At 34.9% G+C, this 18841-nt stretch overlaps 1 protein-coding gene across 1 annotated transcript; it reads left to right on the forward strand.

Moving 5' to 3' along the window:
• Nucleotides 1-268: 268 nt before the first annotated feature.
• LOC128986655 (gem-associated protein 8-like) lies at nucleotides 269-12360 on the forward strand. The gene is made up of 5 exons (XM_054407129.1): nucleotides 269-369; nucleotides 2232-2800; nucleotides 9666-9867; nucleotides 11520-11573; nucleotides 12019-12360. The coding sequence occupies exons 2-5, from the start codon at nucleotides 2243-2245 to the stop codon at nucleotides 12216-12218; spliced, it is 1014 nt and encodes a 337-aa protein (XP_054263104.1). The 5' UTR covers nucleotides 269-369; nucleotides 2232-2242; the 3' UTR covers nucleotides 12219-12360.
• Nucleotides 12361-18841: the final 6481 nt, after the last annotated feature.

The following is an 18841-nucleotide window of genomic DNA, read 5'->3' on the forward strand; positions in this document are numbered from 1 at the left end:
GCATAGGAGAGGAGTTAGAAGCAGCAGCAGAAGGCACCAGCGCATTGGCAATAATTTACTTGTACTTCGATCTTCCACCATGAGATAGCCGGATCCGATACTAAAGAGTCGATGTCTGTCATCCGGTAGAAAACAAGGTCGATTCTTATCCGAATGCCTACCATATCGTTGTGAACCCAGCGCTATCCCCTTCGTCCCGGCCTTCTTCTTTCTATATCTATCGGCTGCGGCTCCTCCTGTTGTCCTGTCTCCTTCCTCCTTGGTCTCTCTCTGGTCTGGTCCGGTCGTCTGGTCCTTGTTCGTTCTTGTTGCTGTTAGCTGTTAATGCTGGCTGGCTGTCGTTCCGGAAAGTTCAAGTCAAGAATTTAGGTATTTAAGGTTAGTAACACATAAGTATATTCTTAATATTTTAATGTTTGTAATATATGGAATTTCTTTTTGCTGTTTCTATTTGGTGCAGTAAAAATATATAACAGATCTTTACTTTCAGAGCATTATCTGTAGAAACCGCACTAATTTTCTTCTCAACAGCGAGGATGTAAAACTTGCTAATGCCGGTTGTGTTGTGTTATTTGTTTGTTAGGCCTAACTAAGTGCTGGTCTGTTATTTATTTTAAATTACAACTTCTATAAAACTAGGCCTAGTTTATTTCAGAGAGTTTTGTACTCAGGAGTAAATTAAAATGTTCCCCGAGGTCTACCACCATTGAAGCAACTTATGACATCAAGTTAAGTTAACTTAACTCAAGATGTGATGTGGTTAGGCCTAGGTAGTTAAATCGGTGTTATTTATTTTTGCGTTTTATTCCTAGATAGGCTAGTGGCTAGGCAGAACCTTGATGTAAATTAGGTAACAAAATATTTATCACCAAAAACATCAAATTATATGCAGCATTAACAAAAGATGTAGGCCTACAGTTAAGAAATTGCATTGTAAGCAAAATCTTTGACAAAAAGTTAGTCTCACTGATGAGATTCGATATAATTTAACTTAGATACCATTAGTGGGCTACCTCAGCCCAGTAAGTTACTCTATCCACTACACCACGATCACCAATGGCTCTAGGCCTACATCGTATCGTTTTGTTAATGGTGCCGGACGTCTAATCCACGTTTGGTTACCTTACACATATCCTCTGCGTTCACAAAAATGTCAGGCTAATTTAACTTGTTTTTAACTTAAGTTATATAAGTTTTAATCCTCCTAGTGCTAAGCCTAATGCAAATCCTCTTTAGCGCTTAGAACCATTTTTGGGGTTTGCGCAGACATTTTGAAAAATGGATACAAAAATTGTCTTTTTAACTCATAAAATACCATATATAGGTAGGCCCTAAGTTAAGCATGTCAAATTGTTTAGGAAATTGTGTTCAAGGCCTACATGGAAATAATAACAAAATGATCATAAGTTACTGACTGTTTTCATTTCCAACACCACTAACTGAATTAGGGCGAACATCATTTTCTTTTTTTCATTTCTTTAAAGTTTTTTTTTATCCTAGAGCAACTCACAAGTTATACCCAAAGGGTGTGATGAAATCAACATTCTGAGGTACCCGTAGCCAAAATGTTCCAAATTTTATCTTCTTTCCACTAATATATAACACGTAAGTAATAGGTTTCTACAACAGTTTGTAAGTTAAAGATTAAGTTAGGGCCTAAGTTACGACAACATAAGTTAACCACTCCCAACACAGAAGAACAGGTGTCCAATTAAACATCTGCTGAAAAACAGGTCTGCCAGCATTTTATTTTTTCCAACAACCGCTAAAGTAATAATATTCAGATAGAACGTTCTTTCCTCTTCTATAAATAAAATAAGTTAGTTAACCTACTTCTGTCAACTTCAAAACAGAGATATAGGCTAACTACTTTATGAACTGTTACATGGTCATCTTGATCTCGACTTTAACACTATAAGTTACACGTCAATGAATATCGTCGCAATTGCGACGATGAGCACTTTGTCGGTTAACTCACCTAGGCCCTAAGTTAAATTACAGTAAGTAACTTAGTTTGTCAAAAATATTCACAATATCATACTAGGAACAAATTTGGCATGGTTTCTTATGGTTCTAGTTTGAACCAATTGATGACCATCAAATTCTGACAACCTTAGGTGTCACCCTGGATTATTTGGCATTACCGGTATATAAGTTACCGGTAACCCTCAATAATCCTAATCATTGTAAACAAACTAGGCTATCTTTTTTATTTCTTGATCATGTTACAGAACCCGAACTAATGGCTTACTACGAGCGTTCAGAAACCTACTATGACTACGGAGATTATCAAAGTGATTCTAGACGTACCTCAAACAGTTTCAGCGAAGAAATGAATGGAGCAAAGCGCAAGAAAACCAACTGGAGAAGAGGAAGACGTGGAAAGAACAGTCAAGTTGGTGAAAGCAGAAGGATAACTCCAAGAAACGTTTCAATAGACACTCCACTATTTCAAGAGCCTATAAGGCCTCTGCCGCCACCTCCTCCACCAAGAAATCCTTCACCAAGAAATCTCCCGCCTCTAAATGACGGGCGAAAGAGAGGCAGAGAGAGAAGTAACTCGTTCCAAAGAGCCAACCCTCAACCGTATTTTGATATGAGAGATATGCCAGAGTTTGTTGAACCTGAACATGTTGCACCCTCTTGGGAATGGGAAAACTATGTTCGAGGTTGTAGGGACTGGCAGGACAAACACAAGTTAGCCTATTACCAGTCTCGATGTACTGCTTTGGAATTTGAAAATCAGATGCTGTTTGATCAGATAAATCAACTCATCAAAGAAAACATAGTGTTTGCTGCTGTAAGTATGATTTTTCTAAGGTCCTAATGGTTTGTTCTATCTAATTGGTTTAATCTATTAGAACTTAGGATACCAGTATAATGAGTGTTTCTCCTTTTGTTCTTAGATAAAAATTGATATTTTCCTAGAGCGCTAGGCACGAGCCTGGGATTCTTGTTCACATTCAGGCTAGACCTAGGGGTTGCGGCATTATCACTTAGGCTAGATAAAATCCATTGGTGATTTGGCGGGATTTGAACCCGGGACCTCAGGCCCCACGCTATAACCACTAGACCAGCTCGCTCCCCTGAATAAAATTTAAAAATTTTTTGATTGATCAAGCAAGTTTAAGGGCCAATTCTGGATGTTAAAAATATCAGATATTTTGAATAAAAGTTAATCAGTCAAATTTAGGTTATTGTACGCTCATTTTCTAAGAATGTTTAAATTAAATCAACTAATCAACACAATGTTTTTATTTCTACCAATGTACTTAGGTCTTGTCAAATTATTTGGCATTCACTTTATAGGTAGGCATCTCCTTACCTAATTTAGGTATCTCCTAAGAACCTAATTTTGTAATTACAAATAGTTTCTTTTCAATTCAATAATGTGTGAAAGCTATTGGTAATAAGGTCTACATGAAAATTTCACTCAATTCGCAAATACTTTGAACTAAAATGGCGACTATACAAAGGTAGGCACCTATTTTAAGCCATGTATGAATGGAGTGGAGATGAGTGGTGTGATCTTTACTCTTTTTACTGATAAATACTCTTACTCTTACTCCCAGGGCCATGCATATCTAAGAAGATATTTGGCCGCACCAACAAAGCCTCTCCATCTTGCTCTATCCTCTGCATCCTCCTCAGTTGCTCCTAGTTATCCTTTTTACTGATAAATACCGACATAAATTTCAGGCCTCCAAGTCGTCCTACTTTTCCTACTTTTTAGTAGGAAAGTAGGAAAAGTCCTACTTTTTACACATTTGTCCTACTTTCCTACTTTTTTATAAAAATTATGTCGATTTTGCGATATTTTATTACACTTATTATTAATGTTTACTTATCAATATTTCCCAATGAGAAGTTTTTTCCTAAAAAGTATGACTGACTGAGATATATTTTTTATAAAACAATCTGTTAAATGATTTTAAATTTTAATTTATAAGTTCCAGTACTGGTAGTATCTGTATAGTTAATCTTATCAACATTGTTATTGGGTGAATACATTTTTTTTTTCAAAGACATGGCAATACTATTGTGATAGTAAATAAAAATTGTGATTATTATCAGTGCTTACTATTCTGACATGTCTTTTAGATTCCCCAATGAAGTAAACTGAGGGGAAATCAATGCTCCTGGGGAGCCCTGGGATACTAGTTCAAAAGTAGTTAACTTAGCACTTATCGGTCCACTGTTTCCCTGATTAGCCTAAACATGATTTTTGACATAACTGTATTCAAAATAAATTAAGGCTTAAGTTCAAGTTTAAATGTCCAAGTCTCACTGGCTCAAATAGTTTTTACTCATTACAATTCAAACATTCCTACTACTTTTAAGATAGCTCTAATCTAACTAATTCAAAATACTTTTGGAACATATTTTTAGAATTTTATATTATATACTAGCTGTGTGCCCGTTCTACGCACGGGGATCTTATCATAGTCAGTTAAAACCTTCTTATATAAAGCACAGCAGTTGGTTTGCATACTTTCAGATATGCTGGCAAAACTATTCCTTCGCAAATACAGTATCTGACAGTTTCAAGCCAAAACTAATGCTTCGCAATTAAATGTCACCCGGATCTTGTTGGTCCATATGTTATATCCAATGATTAAACTAAATAAACGGTATCAGCATTCTGACACATACTTTCTCCCATAAGTTTGTCAACAACCTTTATCATGTGTAAGCGGTGAGAGTAAATATACGGAAATGGGATTTGTACAATTTTGTTCAGAATTTAAAGGACTATAACATAATGGTTAAAAGTATTTAAGGTACTACCTCAACCTCTTAATTTAACACTTTATTCGGGTTGACATTTTCATTATCAAGGCGCTCTTGTCCTTTCCGTGAAACATTGAGAAACAAGGACATTAATGCGTTACCATCATACATACACACAAAAATACCGAACTTAATTAGGGAATCTGCTACGCTTTAAGCATAAAAAGGTACATATAAAATTAGTACTTTTGAAATCTTTGTTAATGCCATAAAATTTGATCATAACAATTTATATTTGCTTGGACCGGAGATGACTCGAAATTCTGTCGAAATGCTATCTGAATCGGTTTGCTATATGAAATGAAGTACAGTAGGCCTACTATAGACGATTTAGATTGGTAATTTGTAATAAAAATTACCAAAATAGGCCACGAACTATTGATACATAAACAACGTTCAAAGCGTTTGAACAATTCATGATGGTTTGCTGAATAAATGTTTTACTAAAATGCGTTATACAGTAGTTTTCTTAGCATAACATTTTGGAATCCAGACAGAAAAAGCAAAAATTATACAGTTAAGACATCAATTAAATTGAATAGGCCTACGCCTGTAATAAATAAGGTGCAACACCAACGATAACTAATTTGTAAATTACTGTGATGTGTTGGTACGTAAAAATGATTCTTGCTGCTACTAAAGGTTAAAAGGAAAAGAACCAGTACCGTACCAAAAACCAACGTTTACAGTTAAGAACTGTAGTACAGCCGACCAATTATATGCGTTAATCAAGGTTATTGATCTCTTGGTTTTGGATTTTCTCGTAAAAGTTATCAGCAATCAAAGTTATTTCCCATTAATTGCTTTATTTGTACACAACTCTTAATGTAAACTTATCGGTGTCAGTTTGAAAAAAAACCTTATACAACATAACTTTCCGTTATTTAATAGATTACGTATTCTCTAATGGTTGCTGGTATATATATATTAACATTATAAGGAAATGTGACAAAAATCACACAACCTTGGGTTTTTGGACGTTTATAATTTTATTTCTCAAGTACCTAGGTAGGCCGTGTATTCTATGGAAAAGTACCGATATAAAGGATCGTTGTCGAAAGGGTTGTTATAAATAATTAGGTAAGCATACGTACCACACGTACCCAAGAGAAGGGCTATGGGCCTATTGGCTGTATGGTCCAGCGATTGCATCGCACGGTGAGTAGGAACTATTGACTTTATATAGTCAATGGTAGGAACAGAAAGTGACACATTGGAAAATCGAGTTCAGCATCATCCGTAAACCTCTGTTACAATCACCCACTGCAGTTGTAATTTTTTGCTTTACACTTTACACAACCGCCATTGAAGAGCCGTCAATGAGTGGAACATTGTTTCTAAGCTATTGGCGACGGTCATTAGTAAATTTAAGTTTCCCAGCCGTATACAACACTGATTCAATCTTGATTCAATGTCTTCTTTCTGGTTATCAAAACTCCGAAACAATTGTATACACATATTTCTGGTTCCTGACCTGGATGATGCCTAGTTATTTAATTTACGGTTACACTATATTATTCCACTTGCGATTAATTAAATCCTTTATGTAATAAAAACGTTTTTAATCTCACTTGGATGGGATTTGCCTTCAAAACGTGATCGGAAATGGTTGTGGTGTTTGTAAACAACATTTGTAAACATTTCAGTGACAGCTAGAAAAAATAATCTTGATCCGAACAGCTGTTCGTTGTTTCGTAGATGATTATGTGATACAAATTGGAAGAAAACTTGACAAAAATCGCACAAAACTGCATTTTTGAACGGCCGTAATTTTAATTACAAAGTAGTGAGACCATATTTTAATGGCTAAAGACACTCTCGCCAATCCAGTGAATACATTAAAATGACTTGGGTCTTGATAGGTACTCTCGTTTTCCTGGAGAAGATTGCGTAAAATGCCATCTTGAGTGTGTCAGACAGACAGACAGACAGACAGACAGACAGAAATTTAGATGAGACTTGTTTCGGCTTCTTTAATGTATAAAACGTAAAAATAACCTACAATTGTATGATTCTGAGCAATGTACAGACAAAACTCTAATTTTATTTATATAGATAGTTCCGTACTTTATAGGCCTACTTAAATAACTATTCATGCTTCTGTTTTCCACCCAAAAAAATTCATTTTACTTTTATATTAATTTTAGTTCTGAAATATTAAATAATATAAAAAAAAGAACAAATTTCTTATTTACAGCACCATTTTAAACACAAATTAGGGCTGGTTGGTAACATTAAGGAAACATATTTATTTTTATCCTTTATTTAATGCTGCTTGTCCTAAATATTTTTTCGTGATGACTGTAGATAATGACACCTTAACATTTTAATTTCTCTTGTGCGTTACTTCTGAATATTTGGTGTACAATCTCAGCTAAAACTTTATCCAGCCTTTTAGTTGAAGATTTTTTAAATAAAAATAATTAATTATTGATATTAATTTTAAAATTTATATATAGAATTATTTTAGTTATGTTTCCAAATTGTCTGGACATATTTTGTGGACTTCTTTCTTGGGCTAAAGCCGGGTTTTCCTAGGCGCGGAAGCGGAGAGCGGAGAGAGGAACGCGGAGAGCGGACTCCACTTGTCTTTGGTAATTTAATGTTTCTGTTTTCCCAGAAGCGGAGCGGAACACCATGTTAATTTCTTTTCCGCTCTCCGCGTTCCTCTCTCCGCTCTCCGCTTCCGCGCCTAGGAAAACCCAGCTTAAGACAAACATAAAATTCCATATAAGTATGGGTCTAAAATGCCTGGATTTTAATTTGTCGGTCTGTTTGTGATTTTTAAGAATTATTTTATATCTTGGGCATTTTTCAAGATAGAACTTTTAAAATGGATATAAATGTGTATTTTAGAAGGTGATAAGAGCTTGCAAAGTTTCGATCCAATATCTGAAGCCGTTTCAATATGGCAGCCATTTAAAATATTTAATGCCAAAATCTAATTTGAAACCGTAAATATTTAGAATATAGTTTCCTGGATCAAAAAGATAGAGAATTCAAATACAAATCAAATGAGACCTTGTTTTTTAAAATCTGATGACAAACAACCAAATCAGTTTTTTCTAAATTTGTTTACGCAATTTAATAGGACTACCCATACTGCTCTGAAAAATAACAAATAAGAATACAGTATGGTAGTGCTATTAAACTGTGTAACCGAATGTTGAAAAAAAACTTATTTATGGTTGTTTGTCATCCGATTTTACAAACAAGGTCTCATTTGATTTGGATTTGAATTCTCTATCTTTTTGATCCTGGAAACCATTTTATAAATATTTACGGTTTTCATGAAATTTGGCATTAAAGATTTTAAATGGCTGCCATATTGAAACGGCTTGAGATATTGGATCGAAACTTTGCAAGCTCTTTTCACCTTCTAAAATACACATTTATAACCATTTTAAAAGTTCTATCTTGAAATATGCCCAAGATATAAAATAATTTTTAAATGTCACAAACAGACTGACCAACAAAAATGTAGGCATTTTAGACCCATGCATACTTATATGGAATTTTATGTTTGTCTTAGCCCCAGAAACAAGTCCACAAAATATGTCCAGACAATTTGGAAACACCCTGTATATTTATATACACTATTCTATTTGATAAACTATTGTGTATGCTAGTATTATTTGGTTTTTAATATATATTGTATCAGCAAAAAAGTTCGATTTGTATGTAAAATTAAGTCCTACTTTTCAGTAAAAAGTCCTACTTTTTGCTGAAAATGTCCTACTTTTCCTACTTTTTTGAGGTCAAAAACCACTTGGGGGCCTGAAATTTCCTTCCCTATAAGGAAGTAGGCTAGCTATTACCATAGGCAGCCTAAGTTAAGACCTATACCTAGGACCGATTTACTTTTTCATTTTGAAGTCCGAAATGGAAAAAACACTGTTTGTTCTAATTAGTATATATAATTACGTGTGTGTCGTGAACAAACAGGACTTGAGTAATCTTGGTATGATTTCGATAATATGTTTAGGTTTGAAATATGAGAAATATAAGTATGATGATTTATTATTAGGCCTACAAAAATAGTTATGTAACCATGACGAGTTTAGTACTGATTGGGTTTTTTGGGCCGAATACAGCCATCTTGAAGTTGTGATAGGTAGGGGATCAATGGGTAAGATTAAAGGTTACAGAAAAAAAACTACAAATATTCCCATGTTATTTTTATGGTGAACAAGGAAGTTTCCTTGATTATGGATGTTGATCAAATTTGGAAAATTGATTTTTTTCAACCTATAGGCCTACTACAAGAATTTAAAATCTCTGTTTCTAGCCCCTGAGCTGTTGGCCATACTTAAAGAATAAATTACTTAATTCTCGTCATAGCTCAACAAAAAATATAAATTTTGAAGAGTAGTATTTTGAGTGCCTACCTTATTGTGCTTACCTTACCATATGTATTTTGTTGATTTCTGACGGGAATTAAGTTAGTCTTACATTTATAACATAAGGTATAAAAAACCTTTTTACCTTAACCATAGCAAACATAGGTAGGCTACTCGTTAAAATTCTTATGTTATTTGAATTGGGAATAAATATGTCTTGTTTATAGAAATATTACAGTAAAAATCCAATAAGCCACATTGAAATTTGCTCAGTCTGCAGGTTTGGTGTGGCAGGGGTATTTTGAGTTTATATGAAGAAACCAGTTTGGCCCTAGTATATGTAAAACAAATCTGAAAATACAAATCAATACAAATTTGATTAATATGTGACAAGATATTTTATTATCCTAGCATTTTAAGTGAATACACACTAATAGCATTTTTAAAGAAGGTACCTTACTCAAACCTTTTTAAAAATTGGTAATTTTTTTGCGTCATTCAGGTAAATTTAATTTAGATTTTTTACAATTCTAGGAACGTGGGAAGACACCAACAATGGAAGTGCCAGAGATCCCTGGGTTGAAATCACCAAAAGCTAAAGCTTCAAACAGCAGACAACAAGGTAAACGCAGTCAGCCCACATCTGATCTCGGTCTGAACTCTGACATTGAGTTCAATCTCACGGAAGACGTGGTGGAGTTTTTAGAAACAAGTATCCGCCACAAACTTACTTTAAGTATGTATTCAAAAAGTGATCAATAGGTTAGACTTTCTTGAATATGAACTAAACACGTTTTGGTAAGCAAAGATCAAGTAAGAAGAGTAACCCAAAGTCTAAAGTGAGTCACTAACCCAAAGTCTAAAGTGAGTCACTGTACTTTGTAGTTGGTTTGATGATGAATAAACAATAGTTCTGGTAAAAATAAATTTTTTTCCACTATAAGGTGTGCAATCAATATCATTTTGGGTATGTATATTCAAGATGTACATTTTATTGTTTCGGTTCATAAAACGAGAGGGTTTAGTCTTTTTAATTTCTATTGCTTGATTTTTAATTTATTACATATATCTCTTTTAATTTTGTATTATTGTAATATATTTGCTCTTATCTACCAAAATCCATAGATAATAACAAGCAAATTTAAAAAATTAAACAATTATTAATAGTATATTTCGTACCTATGGCCGAAAATGAGGTATTTTCGAGACAAAGTCGAGAACTTAAATGATCGAGAGCTGCAAAACCGTTTCGGTTCGTGGTACGAACGCTGTTTTTCACCACACTACCCTATTTACACTATTCATCACAATAATGATGCACATTGATAGTTAACACAACTATAACTTTAAGGTTATGAGAAAAAATAATTTTAGGAATCAGCAAAAATATCAATAAACAGTTGCTAGGCAGCGGTAACAATAACAATTCTATTGCAATGCTATGGATACTGATTTTGTTTTTAATATGCATCCATGTTTAAGAAAGTAAGTGGGCAGCTGATTTTGCATAGTGATGTGCGATACGGGTCAATGTATCGATACTGCCTATCGATACGTATCGGAACGTGGTGTATCGATACGTGTATCGTATCGTATCCTCATGTATCGGTTTTTATCTGTATCGGATAAAATATCGTATCGTATTGTTTATTTATATTATTTTTTCAAATTTAAATATCTCAAACATACATGCTGCATAGACAAATACTATGTTACTTACAAGCTTGTTAAGAGGGTTAGTGCTTGTAATCTTACCTCAGAAAAGCCATTTCCTTCCTGTGTCTTTTTATTTGTATCAAACATACCTACATAACCTCCAAATTCCGGCAAACCAAATTGGAACAAAATTTGTTTTTGTTGTCCTAGTTTTTACACAGGGATAATTAATTGAACCAATAAGTACTTGATGGTGGGTATGCCACTTACATATTAAATAGTATAATATGGATAATGAGGGTCCACACTTCCATTAATGGTGGCCCTAGTTTTGAGGTTATTTGCTAGCTGAAAATACATGTTTATCAGTGTTTTTGAAGATGCTAGGGTAAAATATCAAATTTCCACTACTACTTTTGAGGGGAGGAAGATGGGAAGACAAATTTCTTACCTTAAAAATAAGTATTATATTAATAAATAAACAATACGATATTGGCTATAGGTGTATCGATACGCACATCACTAATTTTGCGGCCCTAGGAATGTAAAAACCTGCTCGGTCCCCAAATAACAATGACAGCTGGCAATGCCAGCAATACGTAACTTTCAGCCACCAATTAACGTATGTAAAACAGCTAAAAACATCATAGTGTGATGAAAAATATTGAATATTTTTAAAGATTATGAAAATCTAATTTTTAAATAATAATGTTTAAAATGATATTTTTACAGAAAAAGAAAAAATAGAGAAGAAAAATACTACAGCTGATTCTCGTGCGAAAGAAGGTAGGACATTTTTAAAATATTTATTTATAGATAGGTAAAAATTGTATTCCTGAAATTTTAAATATGGATACCACAGGAGGAACAACCTCAAAAAATTAAAATCTTTGGCCATAGGGTACATTCCGTGTTGGATTAACATAGTTAATCACAGACAATCATCTATATTTTAAAAAAATATTGGTTTTTCTTTTCCGAGTAAATTTGACTCTTCCACCCAACCGATTTTCTTAATTATGGTTTTAAATTTGTTACACACAAATTTGACTCAAAATGTACAATGGGATGAGAAGTCTACTTGTGTTGGTTAGTCTCATGGTATAATTTGACTTTACTTTTTAATTAAACGTCTTAATTTTTTAACTTATTTTTGTAGAGTTTTTATAGTTCTACTTGATAAATTAATGTTTGTATTTAATTGTAATATACAAATGTTATCACCTAACAGGTGAGAAGAAGGTCGAAGCTTCACCAAAGAAGCCTGCACTCAAACGGAAAGAAGAGCTCGAGCAGTTCTACGGGAAAAACTCAAATTTGATTCAAGGTCTAGAAACTTCACTACAGCTCAGCTTTAACCGAAACTGTGATACTTTCAAGCCTATGCTCTATCCTGCTGTCCCTTTAAACCAAGAAACGGTAGTTGCCTAGAGAAAATATTTTCGAAACCTTAAATTATTCAGTCATGTTTGAACTAGGTGACAGTATTTCATATAAGTAAGGTTATTTTGTTTTCTCGTATTTGTAAATTTGCAGTCTAATTTTTTTTAAGTTAATAAACTACTTCAAAGATAAAAAATGTCTTTTTTTAATTTTGTGACATCATTATCCACCACATAGGTACATTCTGAACCCTGAATTTTGCATTATTATTGCATGGATGTGATCATAAGTTAGCGTGTCTTTATAAACAGTTTGCTCACATGCCAAACCAGTCTCCTCATATTGCACATAGCATAATTAATATTGGACAATACATGAGCTGTATAGAATTAGAAAGTAAAAAATAGACAGTACATTTTCACCTAGATTCACATACGAAGAATCCATTTAAAATACTTAGGACATGATCCAAGCAAAGGGTGTTCAGAAAATGAAGGTCACAAGCTCGAATCTCAAAATTTTCTTGTGTCAACCTATATCACATTGTACATTTTTTAGAAAGGTAGCAATATTTTGGTGAAAACAGAACTCAATTTGTTTTAAAAAGCGGCCATTTTGTGAATTTTTTGTGTATTGATGTAATACACTGTATTTTCAAAACTGCTTAACATTTTTCCATTCTAATTGAAAATTTGTAATCTGACGTGTCACATGTAAAAACATTCAAAATGATAATCTTTTACAAAAATTTTATTTTTTCGTAATGTTGGAGCCCCCGTAAATAAAAAAAAGTCAAAATGCAACGTATGTCAAATAGCATATAATTTTAAGCGTTTTGTTAAGATGGACAACTTTCCGATTTACACCTACTGTCCATTTCGTTTAGTGCATATCACCTAGTATATATAGAAATACAGAAAAATAGCTTACCTTGAAAAATGAAAAGAATTGATTTTGGTGGCAGTTTAATTTTGAAGTATTGAAAAAATTACTTTCCACATGGCTCTCTATATTCCACACTGGAGATTAAAACAAAAATAGGAGTTGTTTCTGTAGAAATTTTATTTCACAATCCACCACAGTACAAATATAAAACAAGATAAAATTAAGAATGACAAAGTCAATGAAAGTATCACAGCCATCTCAAAATAATTTTATATTACATAATATGTTTTTCGGTTGAACTTGGAAGTTTTATTTTAAAACCAAAGTAAAATTGAAGACAAGTCACATCAAGCTTTTCCATAAAGATAGTAATCTTTATAATAAAAGACAGGAGAAAATATTTACACAAAACATCTCTGGAAACCTAAAATAGCAGAAAAAATCTATTAATTTCAAAAGAAATACCTTACCTCTGTTCTAAAATACCTAAATATAAAAAAGGCAAACATAGAAACACCACTGAAACCCTGGCAAAGGAAACTGACGGATAAATATAACACTTTAACATAAAAATTACTCAATATTCCAACACAGATTAATCAAGTGTTCCCAACTGAGCCCACAAACACATGCATACTTACCTAGAAATTTGGATTTTTAGAGGGAATTCTGTTAGGAAATTCAATAGCAGACATTAATTGTAAAAACCGTTAAATTTTTTAACTCTAATCTACGTTTTGTCACAGATCTTTTAACTAACATAGCAGAACCAAATCTATTTACAAAATGACCTGATTCTTCTGTTTCCTACGACGATTGGCCTCAACGATTTTGATTAAATTTAGTATGTACCTATGTTATGTTTAGTTTTAACTCCAACTAAACCCCCATTGCCGTAAAAATCAAGGTTCAAAAGTTTTTGTAATTTATGTGATTTTCCCATGAAATAACAGAAAGTGAATTTTTAAACAACTGGACCAATTTTTATAAAAATTTAGTATGTTATGGTCCTTGCGATTCTAAACAAAATCGTACCACTCCCATTGCTGTAACGACTATGGTTTAAAAGTTATTACAACTTTTGAGATTTTCACCATAAAATATCATAGCTACTCCCACCGCTTATAAAGGTTAGGTTAGGTTAGAAATTAAGAGGTGTTGCTGATACTGCTGTTATTGTTTATAAGTTGTCATGCCAATTTTATGCAAATTGAATTTACTAGGGTCTCAAGGGGCTGGTCACAAACTGATGAGAACCTCTTCTACGAAGAAGTGGGGGATTGTGGGAGAGCCCCTCGTGTCGATTAAAGAAAAACTATAAAATCAATTCTATAATTTTTTATTATAAAATTAAACTGTCATAACCTAACCTAACCAACCAAACTTTGTCATAATATAAAAAAGATCTAACAAAAAACCACTAAGTGGTAACACTTTCCCCGCCAAGTCAGCAATCCAAAAAAGATAATAAATCATTACTTTTTCCGCCAAGAAAAACAATGTAATGTATGTAAGTTTGGCAACTTGCCGGCAGACTTTTGCTCGATCACTTTAAAAATACCATAAAACTAGTTTCATTGAGCAAGTATCTCTCCCATTAGTACATTGCTAGGTGAGAGCTTATTTTACAAAACTTGACCTTATTTGTGCCACATTTCATAAAATCATAATAGTGATGGTTTTATATTTACTGATTACCTCGAAATTATTATACTTAGTTGGACTAATTAATTAGAGAAGTTGATTTGTGAAATTATCCACGAACGTAACTTAAATGAAAAAAAACCAAGCAAAAGTCTGCCGCCAAGTTGCCAAACTTACATACATTACATTGTTTTTCTTGGCGGAAAAAGTAATGATTTATTATCTTTTTTGGATTGCTGACTTGGCGGGGAAAGTGTTACCACTTAGTGGTTTTTTGTTAGATTTTATTTATTTTTGTAGAAAATTAACCGTTCAAATAAAAATACTCTTTTCTCTGAAAAAAAAAAATAAATTTTAATGCTAAAGTTGACTGAACTCTCGATCTTCCGGTAGTCTTTGCAGAGGGTACCGGTTTTGTACTCTCATCCTGCACTTTTTCGACATTTTTGGTCTGGCACCACTTCCTGTCTCTCACATAAGGAGCCGAAGAGGAGTCACAACTTGTGTTGTAAAGTGGAAGGTCAGACCTGTACTTCTGCCTTAGTCTGTTGTATTCGAGAATGGCGGATTTCTGAGGCTTCACATCTCTTGGGTTAAAGTTAATAAGATGAAGCCCTTCTAATGAAGTCACTCGTGACAAGGCAACATATGATTGGCCACATGTAAATATGGACTCCCCAATATCAATTATTACGCTATTTAAGCTGAGGCCCTGGCATTTGTGAATTGTAACCGCGTAGGACATCGATATCGGGAATTGCTCTCGATACACAAATGCGTTATCCATAACTTGAAACTTGACGTTTACTCGCTGTAGGTGATGGGTAATGCCACAATCAAAGTTAATTGTCACTGAGTCTACGTCATCAGAATTGTCTGTATTAAACCTCAACCCCGTTACTGTTCCAATGGCGGAGTTAACTAGCCCCACAGTGACGTCAATGTTTCTAAGCAACATAACTTTAGCACCAACCTTAATAGGAATAATGTTCTCCATACCAGCCGTTCTGCTGCAGTCAGAGTTGTAAGAGGACAGTATCTTTTTAACTTTGTTTTGTTGACGAGGTAGACAGTCAACTGAGTCTTTTGCAACCAAGTTGCAAACAAGGACCACTTACAAACAAGGACTGTTGCAAATGTTGCAACAGGACCACTTATTCTATTGACCATTTCATCATTTATTATGGAGCATTGGTAACCAGTTGAACAAAGACACACAGAATTGTTGGGTAAAGCAGACAAGTAATCTCCTAATAGAGAAAGGTTTTCACAAGCAGTTTTTCCATTAAGATGTATTTTCTTGCTTTCAATTAGACGGATGTCCTCAACGGTCATATTGCCTACTCTGACTTTGCTTAACACATCAGCAAACTTAGAATCTTGAGCTTGTCGCATGTTTGTAGTAAGTTCATCATAAGAGAACTGTTCAGACCAGATGTTAACACAAGACAGAGAGCCAACAAAAGAACTAAGTTTGCTACTGTCAAGTTCAATGAATGGGGAGTCTTCGTGTACTGGTGGAAGTTGTAAAAGGTCTCCAAAGAGCAGTATATGTTTTTTACCAAACCAGCCGTTACTTTGGTCTGAGGTGTTGAATATTTCACACAATCTGAGATTTATGTACATCAATGTTAGATTGGAGACCATGGACACTTCGTCTATTATGAAGAGCACCACATCTTTCAGGTTGGATCTCAACATTTTTAAAACATCATCAGTAAGAGCTTTGTACTTTGGAGTTTTTCCATGCTCAACTGGCAGCTGAAACACTTTGTAGATCGTAGAACCATTGATGTTGTAAGCACTTAGTCCTGTGGGAGCTGATATTGATGTAGAGGCTTGAAGACATTTTTTAGTCCAAGAGCTGATAGTTTTTATGAGAAAACTCTTACCAGTACCTCCCACACCACTTACAAAATGTCTGAGAAATTTATCTGTCCCATCAGAGTTTGCAACAACTCGTTTGACATAATCAAACACTCTCTTTTGGTCGTCATTGAGTTTTTGGTATTTTTTCTCAAACGGCTCGTCATTCGGCGACCAATTGCTGTCCCTGACAGGCTGGGATGCGGGGACAGGTTCATTAAAGGGCTGAAAGGCTATATTGGATGGATCAGCAACCTCTCCTTCTTCTGCATTGATCTCTTCAACTCGGTTTTGAATTTTGTCTCTTGCATTCTCCGATGCCGCAATAATGTCTTTTAAACGTTTGTCATAGTTGAAGGCTTGAGTGAGAAGTGTCCGCTTGGCCATAAAAGCATCTGTGTATGTTTCATGAGACTCTTTCAGCTCATCAGTAGATCTCCAACAAAGAAACATAAGAAGTAATGCATGGTAGTATTTTTCAGGATCCTGAGTGGGGCTGTACTTATAGTGATTCAGTAAGCATGGTCTGACTCTTTTAGTGAGGAATTTGCCTGAATTCAACTTATGCACTTCACGGTCGCCTTTAGGTGGTTGAGCAGCTATATCGTACCATCTCACAAAGTCGTATAAGTTCATATCTTCTAGTTCGTCTGGTCTAGTTGGGTAGTGGTCATCAACCCACGACTCGTAGAATATGTTCGTTGAACTTGGGTCCATACTTCGTATCTTGTCGATTTTTTGTAGTCTTTTGCGTCTGGTCATGCCTACATCCAACCATCTTATTGTTGTCTCCGGGTCCGTGCCGTACAATGGAATGCCCAACAGTGTGTCACTAGCTTCTAAAGAACCACACTCACGGTTGTTTAAAGCTCTAAGGCCAACGTTAAACAGTCTACTAGCTAATGATTTTGTAGAATTAATCTCTGTAAAAACTTGGCCAGCATGACTTTGTTCACTTTTGGTAGTGTACTTTGTGACATACCAATGTAGGATAGAAGTGCTTTCGCCTACATACTGGATGTCCACGTTTCCATTCCAAGCTAGCAACACGGCCGGGTTGTAGTCATTGACAAAGCTCTCGCTTGGTGTTCTGGGTAGGTCATAAAGACGTGACTTAGACTTGAGAGCTTTTCTGCCAGCTACAGACTCGACAACGTCACGCAGAACAAGATTCCCTGTGATTGGCCGGGGGAACCCGAAACGACAAGCCTTACGAAACCCGGTTTTGGTTTTCTTTGTCCGCATACAGTACGAGTTGTGGTGATGCATTTGGTAACTTGTAACTCTGTTGTTGAGAGTAGGTGAAACGGATGCATTTGGAACCTTGCAAGTAATGTACTTAAGGATAAAGTCGGCTACTTCTGCGTTGCTGGACGTCCCCATTACAGGAGCATTTTCTACCCACAGAAGAAGATGGAAATGTTGGAGACCTCTGCTTTGGTATTCTCGCCTGTAGAAGTAGTGACTTACTTTTCCTAAAGGAGCAGCATCAGAGACAATAAAATCCAACATTGCCTTGAACTTTATATGGATAAACCGTGACGCACTGATAGGATCCATAGCCACAAGTTCACTAGTTTGTTTTTTTTCTGCGCCTGGAACACTCCGGTTAACTTCCCTAATGAACAATGCCATGTCATCCCAGTTCCAATCGCTTGGGCTTATGGTTAAAAACCATGTAGCTGGTCCATAATGCTGAGCCATGCAATTGACATCATTTCTAGGCTGTATCCAGTACTGGCTAGTGTTCCTGAGTTTGGAGAATACTGATGTCAGGTTCCCCTCTAATTCTCCCGATGCAAGGTTGTTCAAACAGTCTCTAGCACTAAGAGAGCCACTGAATCCAGTGACGTTGAGCTTGTGGAATACTCCTTGTCTTAACTGCCGAAGGTTTGCATCGTGCAGCAAATAAAAAAGGTACTGCTGATTCAGTCTGAACTGAGAATGCTTTGAAAGCAACCGACATTTGATAAATTCAGCAGAAGAGAGTTTAGTTTCTCTGGAATGAAACTGGCCAAATTTACCTTCGGGATACAAATCAGGGAAACAAAGCACGTCAATCTCTTTGTTTTCATGACTAATCGGAGGTTCATTCACTTTCAGCATCTTATAGAGCTCGGTGTCATCACTATAAGATTTTGACTCATGAAGAGCGTGGATTGTATAGTGAGACTCTTCTGAATCCCATTCCTCGTGAGTTACCTGAGTTAATATAGCACGTCTATGTAGTATTTCCTGAGGTGGCAGTTCGTTTTGATGGGTAGATTGAAACAAAT

This window comes from Macrosteles quadrilineatus, unplaced genomic scaffold (genome assembly GCF_028750875.1).
Source record: "Macrosteles quadrilineatus isolate MER2022 unplaced genomic scaffold, UCM_ALF_1.0 Scaffold_2__2_contigs__length_208266976, whole genome shotgun sequence".
In the NCBI taxonomy this organism is placed as follows: domain Eukaryota; kingdom Metazoa; phylum Arthropoda; class Insecta; order Hemiptera; family Cicadellidae; genus Macrosteles; species Macrosteles quadrilineatus.

Bases quoted from the DNA above. Each gene is read 5' to 3' on its own strand.
- LOC128986655 (XM_054407129.1), top strand. From the start codon at position 2,243: ATGGCTTACTACGAGCGTTCAGAAACCTACTATGACTACGGAGATTAT. The intron at 2,801-9,665 runs GTAAGTATGATT...TTACAATTCTAG, and splicing joins AAAACATAGTGTTTGCTGCT to GAACGTGGGAAGACACCAAC. The intron at 9,868-11,519 runs GTATGTATTCAA...ATATTTTTACAG, and splicing joins CCGCCACAAACTTACTTTAA to AAAAAGAAAAAATAGAGAAG.